This window comes from Cupressus sempervirens, chromosome 11 (assembly GCF_028749045.1).
Source record: "Cupressus sempervirens isolate cs-2001-9-10 chromosome 11, ASM2874904v1, whole genome shotgun sequence".
NCBI classification, from domain to species: Eukaryota; Viridiplantae; Streptophyta; class Pinopsida; order Cupressales; family Cupressaceae; genus Cupressus; species Cupressus sempervirens.
In genome coordinates, this window is record NC_143128.1 from 685,963,027 (window position 1) to 685,973,753 (window position 10,727).

The window sequence follows — 10,727 nt, forward strand, 5'->3', positions numbered from 1 at the left end:
TTTACTAGCATCTTTATCAAATTCTTCCTTTTCCATTTGAGTTTTTGGAATAAGAATCATATCCACTTTTATTTCTTGCAAGGCACACTTGAGCATGTGTTTCTTGACCATACTTTTAAGACCTCTTATATTCCAAGACGCAACTTTCATATAAAACAAATTTTAGTAAGGGTAGGAACCAACACACAATGAACAAACCCTAGAGACCTAGAAAACTATGCCTCCAACATTAGTTGTTACCATGTAGTTCCCTTTCTCTGAAGGTAATCTAGCAAGAGAAATCTTGTTTCTAGGGCTTTTAGGACTTGATGTTTTCCCTGCATACTTGACAACCCTTGTATCTCTTCCAACAACCATTTTATTCAAAGCTTTAAGATCTCCACAATTCATCTAAATTTGATATATAGTTTCTAGATTTGATTGTGTAGTATTTGTGTAGATGTACAAATAATACACAATCAAATCCAGAAACTATATATCAAATCCATTTTATTCATCTTCTTATTTTTTCTTTAGAAATCATACACTCAAACTCTTAAAAATGGTTCTCATACACAACCAAATAAGTTGAAGATAAAGGGGCAGAGAAGTGTTTGAGTGCCTAAAGTTGTTCCTTACTTAAAAAAGTACCCACATCTTCTAGAACAATAGATGAGACAAGGGTAGATAACACTACTAAAATGCATGAGCATGGGTCAAAGGTGTTCCCATTTAAAGGATTAGATGACTTTAGGATAAGGGACATAGAATTTAATGGGGCATTTCTAACCACTCCATCTAGGATTTTTTGCTAGGAAGGGCTGAGAAAAGGACCTAAAGAGCCCATAATGGGTCCCTCAAGAGAATACAAAGATAATGGCTTAGCTAGGAGGGAAGAGGAAATGCCCTTAAGAGGAGGCTTGGTTTTAGGAAGATGATTGACTAGACCAATTTGAGGTGCCTCATTTGCAAAGTCATTTGTTTTGAAGGGGAAATAATAATTCAAATGATCAAATAATTTTAATTTGAAATGTAACAACTCTACCTTTTTCATATCCTAGAAGTTTGATATAAGAGCCCAACTTGGAGTTGCCAAGTTTTAGTCTTACCCTTTTAAAGCTTAAGGTCATTGGTTAAAGTGAGTGTGTTCTAAAGAGAGAAGTGTCTAAGTATGTTTTAGGTTACTTACTCCTCATCATTCCCAAAGTACGCTACTATCTGTGTTTTCTAGGTCTCCCTTTACTTACCTTTACCTAATCTTTCTAAGTGGGTTTCTTATTTTTCTGGTGCGCATAGGGTTTAGGTGAATTAGGTATGGTTGGGGTGTATTATGGTCTCCTCCCAATGAGAAGTAACTATTTCTTATTTCATTCTCTTCCATCTTTCCCTAATTTTCTAGATCTCACAGATTCTAAGTTTTTGAGCTGATTTTTCCCCTTTAGTGAACTACACCAAGTGCAAATCCAAAGCATAAGGCCATCACAGTGATTGATACTTTGTGAATATGACTTTTTCAATGCTCAAAGGCCTATGAAGATGTGGATAAGAGCAAGAGTGGGACCCATTAAAATTTGGAGAGATAACATCAAGTACCATGAGGAAATATAGGTCCTGGATATCATTGTTGCATATCCATGGAATTGAAGTCATTCAATTTTTTTCTTTAGCTATGTGAACTTGAGACAAATCTCAAGCCCAATGGTTAGATAGTACAAGAACAATGCTAAAAAATAACATTTGAAGACTCACAACTAGTAAGGAATGCTTGAGTTTTAGCATCAGGGCCATTAGATTGAAGTGCAAGGTTGAATGTTGTTTTTTGTGCTTTAGTCTAAAAAACATGGTTGAGAGAGGGGTTTCCTTCCCAAGGCAATTAAAAAGATTACTTCTCTAGATGAGTCAAGAATAGAAAGTCAAGTTTTTCTAAAACATGAATATCCCTCAAAGATTCTTAGAAGATACTTCTAGAGAAGTTAGTGATGGAAATGTGAACCCAATATAAAGGTAAAACAATGCTAAAAGCCTCAAGCAGAAAGTGGAAAAGTGAAGTGTGCAAGCTAGCCAAAGGATTACTCCTCATACTGTGATTCTGAATAAAAGGAAAATGGGTTTGCAGAAAAGATAAGTTTCTCTCTCTCCCACATGTAATAATGTTATTAAGTATATCTTCTTTCTAGGTTCTAAAGTGAAGTAAGGTACTTCCCATAAAGCTAAAGTATTTGTATTGTTAAGTGATTCTTAGTCATCTCACTTTACTTTAAGTAAAGTGAGAGTTCTATTGAGAACTTAGTATTTTATGTGAAAATAAAAAAAAAATTTAAATAGCCATTACTCGTGGAATTAAATACAAATCTAGTCATTATAATTATTGGACAAACTTGATTTCTTTCATGTGGTGCCAATGTTCTAATTCCTAAATCTATTTCATCGAAATTGCATGGAATTGGTTTCTACAAGTATATTTAAATGACTATTTATCAAGAACTGCATCATGTGCAATTATAGCGAATAAAAATCAGAGCTTGTTGCTACAATAGATTAATTCACTTGGAATATGAGTTAAACTATTTTACAAATACATCCTTCAAGTTCTACAATTTGAGTTATCATCGTAGGAGGCTAAATTTCCAACCCATTCACACAATCACTTAAAAACTTAAAGAGAGCCGATTGGTAGAAGTAGTCAGTTTTCCAATTGAAGTTAATGCACCTAAGTTAGCGAAGGAGTGCATAGAGAGATATAGCCCAGAAACAAAGAAGATTTTGTTTCCTGATCAATGGACTCTCATTTCGATTAACAAGGCAATGATGTAATCTGTATTTGGAATCCCCATGTAGGAGCAATATTGTGATATCAATTTTGGGTCCTCCACATCCATGTTCAATGAGAAGAAGGCCCTTAGATGGGAAGACATGTAGAGGACCTAGTTCTAGAATACCCGCTCAAAGAAAAGAAAAATGCCAAAGACTCTATTTGGCAAAAATCTAAAATGAGAGATTGTGGATATCCTCACACTCGTTAGGCTGAAAGGAAAAGAAGGGATTTTAGAGTTCATCAAGCACCACTTCTTCCTAGTACAAGAAATCTATGCTAAGAAAATATAGATTGACTAGGCATAGATCATCTATGATAAGATTTCCTCATGGTTGTGGTTGGCTAGAGGACTCAAGGAATTCTACATGTCCTTTTATTTAATCTATGCTTTAGCAACCCACCACTTGTTGCCTAGACTCCCTAGCATCCCAAATTATGATGAGCCCACCAAACTCTATGAATTCTATTCACATTTGCAACTACAAAGGAGCTTTGAGGAATATGTAGCTATCAATGATGCTTTTACAATGAGGTTGTGCTAAGAGTTGCAAGGGTGCATAGAAAGGAGATTCTCACTAGAGGAAATTTTGGCCATAAGCTAGTTTAGATGCTCATTCATCTAGTTTGTGAGTTTCTCCTATTTACAAATAGGAGCTTATGATGGATTCCCTAAGAGGTTGCTAAGGTATCCTAAAGACAAGGTAGTCCTAGTTGAACTATGTTGACACATACTTGAAGTGAACACCCTGTGTTCCAATGTGAAGAAGATTATTGAGATTCCATTCCATATAGTGGTAGGCTCGTATTCATGTGCCTCGAGATCAGATGCTCAGAACTCAGTGAAGGTTTTTGAGAGAAAGATCAAGTTGTTAATTTATGAGGTGCTCAGGCCTCAATATGATCTAGTAAATTTTGTAAGGGATCATCTAAAGTTGGGTTATGCCTATAGGCATGTCCTAGATATTGAAGATTTTTGGTTTGGGTGTCTCAACAAGTACCAAACTTGGGAGAGATTTTGGTCAAGGCTCACCATTGATGAACTAAAACTATATAACAATTATATTGATGCTTCTAATCTTGTAGATGATGGATCCTATATGCACCCCACTTCTTATGAGAATATCAAGGGCACACCAATTTTGTCTACCCCACCTAAAGATCTAGTCATTGACACCATGGAGATTCTCATGTAAGGTATAATCAAAAGAATTGACAAATGGGTGGAGTGGACTCAAGCAAGGAAGAAAAGGGCCAGAAGCACTAGCTCTATGGGTGGAGTATCAGCTGGTGCCACATAGTTAGTTGTAGCTACAACTACTACAACTATTACATAAATGTCTATGGGGCCATTACAATCTATTGGCCAAGGTGGAGATTAGCTTCCAGAAAAGAATGTGCCATTTGCCCCTACTTGTAGAGCTGGCTCCCTTCCAAACATCAGGCAAACTAGAGAGAAGGAAGATGACAATGATAAGGGAAAGGAGCAAGAAAAATCAGTAGCTAATCCATCATCCCCTATTCAAGTGATCAATTTGGATGGTAATACTAACCCCATGGATAGAGAGGAAAAGGAAGAATCTCAGAAAGGGGATACTCTAGCCCTTTCAGTAACTAAGGTGGTTGCTTTCCCTATTGTCTCCCAAAGCAGGCCAAATCCATTAATCCTGAGGAAGGTGTTTGACCCATCTGCATTACAATATTCTATCAATGTGCTCTCTATAGAGTCTTGTCTCAAGGAGACCATTGATAGGAAGAAGAAGAGATATGAGGATGTAGCCCCATCAAAGGACTTGATCACACAAGTCACCTTCTCCTAGCTATCTAAGAAGAAAAAGAAGCAAAAGATAATTGTTGCACTAGCAACAAACTCAACAAATCAGCATATGCTAGTTGATATTGCTAAGCAACAAAAAGACAGTAGATTTCATGAGCTCTCAAAGGATGATTTTCATATCAAAGATAGTTGATTTTGGCATCCCAGTTCATGACTCCATGGTAAACATGTGGAAGTCAAATAATGAAAAGATCAAGAATAAACTAGAAGAGATTAGAGTAGAGAAAGAGGTATTGAAGGCCTCAAATAGAGAGTTAGTGGATTACATAAAGTCTACATTTGTAAGCATTTCTTCAAGTCAATATGACCAAAATGTAAAGGAGAACATGAACTTAATCTTAAAGCTACAACAAGAAAGAAAATTTGAGCAAGTAGGCCAAGCTTGGGTAGATAAAATAAAGGCTCAAGGTCCCCCATTGGTTGAGAATTTGGGATTCCTAGTGTTGGATGCTCAAAAGCTTAGGGAAGTAGCTTCAGATCATAAAACAACCATATAGAAGGAAATAGACAAGCTGATGGAGCAATTGGCCCTTCTACAAGAATTGATAGACATGAAGACCAATGTGGCCATTGCTCATGGGATTCTGAAGACTAGCAAGGAGTCACTATTCCACTGGAAGAAATCCTTGGAGTTTGTCATAGAAAGCTCCATGAGATTTGCACATGAACTCAAGGATGTGCATGACCTGATGCAAAAGATCATTGAAAAGTTGTTTTAGTATTTGAAGATCTTGCACATAGAGTCCTTTGTATCTACTAATGGCAAGTTGATGGACATTGAAAGAATGAAATCCAACCACTTGGTATTTTTTGATGAAGTTGTTGACCCACTCAACTTCCATGTTTCCAAGATCTAGGAACTGTCAGCAGTGGATGTAATCATAAGGGAAGTGGAGAAAATCTAGTCAAGGGTGGCCAGAAGTGATGACCTGGTGAAAATGCATGACTGCTAGATGGTTTGAGCTGACTTGATATCCTCATTCCTAGTGTCAAAGAGCTAGATAAAGTAACCAAGGCTATGAAAGCTTATAGAGATAAATTAGTTACTTCTAAGAAGACATGGTGTTCTGACACTTTTCCAGACATTTGTCATTCTTCCCCTCCTCTTTATTTTTTGCCATTCATGGCATTTGTCAGTCTCTGTAATAGACAATGATTCATGCATGTCCTATTTTTAGATTATTCCATTTAGAGGTGCTCAACAAAGGAAATCATCCAATGTAACCAACCATTTTGAGAAGGCCTATAAATGTAATCTTTGATGAAGTTAATAAGATCGACAAAATTTACTTTGGACAAACCCCTATAGCTGGGACTACTATGTGTGGCTCTGAGTTCATTTTAAGTTTTGTTGTTCATTTAGTTTAGAAGGGAGTATATGGAATGAATGTGTTAATGTTTAGAGTTGAATGAATGCTAATGAACTTGGCTTTGTTTTCTTTGTTCAATAGATTATATGTCTTATACTCTTCAACATAAGCATGTCTTCTATTCTCTCTGTTGTTCACCATAGCTTGTGTGTTTAGTTTAATTAATTGCACAAGGAAGCTGGAAACTGGTTTTTGGAGTAGTTGAGGGTGTAGAAAATTTGGTTATTGTCAAAATATTAGCTAACAACATAATCTGGAAATTACTTATTTCATCATCTTTTCCTCTCTTCATGCTGTTGTAGTTAGTTATGTATGTTTCTTTTCTTGCATCTAGGTTGTAATAGATTGTATTTTGTGAGTCAATCCCCCTTGTTTGCCTAGGTTGTTTAAGGTATTGAGCAACTTAGTTTTTTCTTGTTCTTCTCTCTAGTTAAGAGCATACCCCCAAAACCCAAAAGACACATTTATTACATATCTTGCACTCATGCGGGAGTTGCACCTTTCAATTCAGGGTTCTTTGATAGATTACTACTTTGACCCATTATGTTGTTAACTTCTTTGTTTTCCATAAGCCATTGGGTAGTTAAAGAGTCAAGCTATAAACCAAAATATCAAGGAAGACAAACTGTTAACCAATAGGGTCCAAAGTAATGAAGGTGTGCAGCTCCTTGTTCACAGTGACACTGACACATATCCTTGCAAAGAGAAGTCATTATTTAGATTGTGTGATCTTATTGACTGACAAAAGGATACTAAAAGCTTCTGTAATTCCCTTGAAAACCTCATTGTTCCAGAACTCCATGTGGAGGCCTAGGAGTCCAACCCACATGGAAGTCATTGCTCCAAGGTCCATCACGACATCCAATCTAGTTTTCCATTTGCAAATTGCCATTGTGTTACAAGAATTCAGCTCTAGGGATGAGGGGTTATTGGTAAGAATAGAAATAAGATCCTTTTTATTACAAAAGGAAAATAGGAGCATGCCACTAACAAGGGCATTAGTTTTAACACTAGCTTTCAGAGACCAACTAGATGTGGCCCACTTCTTGAGCTATTCATTAGAGGGTCTAAAGAAGAGAAATCTACCTACTGAAGTAAGTTTGATATCATTATTGGAGTCCTCCAAGATATAACTCAGGACTCTAATGGTAGTTCCTTTCAAAGAATAAGATCCCGCAGCCTTGGGAGCCAATCTGAGATGGTTTGAGGCCTCTCCAACAACTATGGTAGAAAAAAATACCTATTCTTGTAGAGGGAGAGCCTACATTATCTTATCACCAAATGCAATCCTGATAGTAATAGAATAAGAGGGAGAAGAGACTCCTAAAGGAAGAGTTGAGTCCTTGGTGACATGGAAGCTAACAACAACTGTAGCAGACATATACTGAGCCTTAGTAACTACAATCGGTCCTTCGACAAAGCTAGAGGCAAAGGCAAGGGGGGCAAAACCTTCACCAACACCCCCCGATAAATGCACAATCAAAGAGAGCCAAGGTTTGAACTGAGCACAGAGCTTAGTTCAGAGTTAGTTTCTAGTTCATTAAGTCCATTCACAAATTTACTTGTCATCCTTTATCTCCTACCCTTAGTTTAACAAAACTAGTTTTTGAATCTTAATTGTATCATTATAAACAATACAATTTTGAACCTCCTTTTCTAGAAACTTATATCACATGCAAATTTTTGTATGATGCATGTCTTGGACATATAGCTATCCAAATGGATATGTATGCAATCTTACTTGTAAAACATCAAATCTAAATAATAATCTGTTCGTGCCTTTAAAGTTATAGAAAGTACACGAAAATTTATAAATGATGAAACTAACACATTTGAAGATTTTAAGACGTAATTGCATCTCCCACAAATTGAGGTCAACGACCCACCTTCACATTAGAAATGTGATTCATAGGGAAAAACTCAAGATTTGAACGACCGATAAAAGTTTACAAGGTAGTTGGAAAATAGGAAATATTTTGACTCATTTTTCATGTGAAAAGTGAATGATTGACATGGATAACGTCTCTCTTCAACAAAACCGCTGGGTTCAAAGCAGCCTACAAATATACGCGCTTTGCATCTCACTCTCTCCTCACATTTCCGCCATGGGATTCTCAGTGGGTTTGTGTACAATCACAATACCCAGAGTCCTTTTCTACTTGTCATTTTCCATGGCCTACACAAACCACCTCATTTACTGCTTTCTTTCTGCTCTCGGCCTCACTAAACCCCCACAAGATCATGAGATCTTTTTGTGGCAACAAACTCCATTTACAGCAGGTGATATGATAAAGTACAAGTTGTCTGTTATTATGTTTGGAGATGTTGCGGACAAAATGAATGGCATTGGTGATGATTTTGTGTGCGTTGTCTGCTTGGAGTCTTTGGAAGAAGATGATGAAATAAGAGAGCTCTGTAATTGCAGTCACATATTTCATAGAAAGTGTTTGGACAGATGGATTGATCAGCTTCAGGAAACCTGCCCTTCCTGCAGATGTCCTCTTCTTTCACAAGATGGAGATCAACACTTCTGAATGTCATGGCACAGGATTGTTTGCCATAGTTTTCTATTAAGCTTATAATGTTTTGTTTCTGTGTGCATTTTACATAAACTTGGTTAAGATTGCATTGCTTCATATGTGCGTCGAAGCATTTCCATGTCTAATTAAGCTTCATTATTAAATGAAAAAAGAGATTTCTTTTGTATCTGAATACATTGCTTTCGAATAATGCCAGTGCACTACTTGAATTGTTAAAAGAAAAAGGTGTTCTGTCATTTGTAAGAGAGCAAATGCATTTCCCTGCATATATATAAACAGAAACAATAATTCTATTCCACATTGTTTATTATTGACTGAAAGAAATAATTATTGTAAGGTAGTAGGACTTAATATATCAAGATCCCATTAACGAGGGCAACCAGAGTCATTAAAAAATAAAGAAATAGGTATCTTTTTGCAAATAAATCTATATAAAGCTATTATATTTGATTGAATACATCGCTTTCATATGATGGTAGTAGGCTACGTAATATGTAAATTAAGCAAAAGATGTTGTGTCATTCGTAAGCAAACAAAGAGACTTATCTATATATGATATGATATCATATGATATGAAGTGGAAATAATATTTTCCGTGCCACCACTTTGCAACTTTGATATATTGGTGTTTACTTATTTTAAAATAAAAATTATAATATATCATTAAATTTATTTTTTTATCTTTTCATGATACTTTAAATGTGTGAAAATTACTATTGTAGTCACTGATTATTAATCTCCTATCATAAACAATTATTTAGGTGCCAAAAATAAATTTATAGCTAATATCGAAAAATAACACAACTACAACTTCTCTAATAAAATATGGAAAGAATTAGCAACACAATGAACACAATATTTTGGAACAAATTGTTTGAAAAAACTCCAAAGCGAAAATTAGTTCTACAAATGAGGGATTATATTAATTTCAGCAAATCAAAAGATACAAAATTCCTTGCCTCTTATTAGCAGAACTTCGACAACCTCCCAATTTCCCCCACTGATATTCCCCACAGCTAACCCCAACAATATCACTACACCCTTGCTAATACTGCAAGACTATTTATTATCACAAAAAATTCTTTCTCAAACTTGTGTACCTTAAATGCCCCCCTAACCCCCTTATATACTACTCTTTTTGGAAAGCCAATGACCAAGATTGATTCTCAATCGACGATCGAGATTAATTTAACAACTTAACAACCCTAACCAAGTTGCTTTCTACTTTCTTCTAAAAGTAGTCAATTATTTAATAAATAATTGTCCCTACTATAACTAATTAGTTAGTAAAAATATTATTTACTAAATAATAGCACATGGACAAATAGTTGTCCAAAGCTAACAAACTAACACTCCCTCTTAGTGAGAAAGTTGTTCTACATAGCACCTAACTTATCTCTGAAGAAGATGAATGTAGCCATCCCCATTGCCTTAGTCAGAATGTCTTCTATCTACTCCTCAGATAGGTACGTACTATAGTTGAACAACCCCTTGTTGTACAAAATCTCTCATGAAGTGATATCTAATGTCTATATGTTTAGATCTATCATGAAACATTAAATTCTCAGACAACTTGATGCAATTCTAATTGTCACAATGTATTACAATGGTCTCAACCTTCTAACCAAGTAAGGTCACTAAGAACATTCATAGCCATGTATGGCTTCACATGTTGTCATGCTAGCTGCTATGTATTCTTCTTTTGTTGAACTCAGAGCCACAAACTTCTGCTTCCTATTGATCCAAGAGACAACTCCTAATCCCAAACTAAAAAAAACCCCTGAATTGCTCCTCTTGTCCATCATATTGCCTTCCCAATCTATGTTAGTATAGCCTATCAATCTGATACCTTCACCTCAAACATATCTGATCCCATATTAAACTATATTATGTAAGTAATAAAACATATGCTTAGTCATTGTCTACTGCATTCCCTTTCGTTCAACCATGAACTGACTAAGAGAGTTTACTATGAATGTTATATCTGACCTGGTGTTGACCAAATAAATAAGCAAACCAATCATCTATCTATATAAGGAAAGATCTATGTCTTTTTCCTTGGATGTATCCACCTTCCTCCAATTCATGATCATGGGCATAGATATGGCTTTGCAATCCTCGATCTCAGATCTCTTCAAGATTTCAATGCAACATTTCCCTTGGCTAAGGAAAATCTCTCCATCTATTTG

General features: G+C 35.8%; 1 protein-coding gene across 1 annotated transcript; it reads left to right on the forward strand.

Annotated features, from left to right (window-relative positions):
* The first annotated feature begins 8,103 nt into the window (after positions 1-8,103).
* LOC149531571 (brassinosteroid-responsive RING protein 1-like) lies at positions 8,104-8,710 on the forward strand. Its single transcript, XM_089810347.1, has one exon. It carries the CDS (start codon positions 8,104-8,106, stop codon positions 8,530-8,532), a length of 429 nt encoding a protein of 142 aa, XP_089666473.1. The 3' UTR covers positions 8,533-8,710.
* The last annotated feature ends 2,017 nt before the right edge of the window (positions 8,711-10,727 follow it).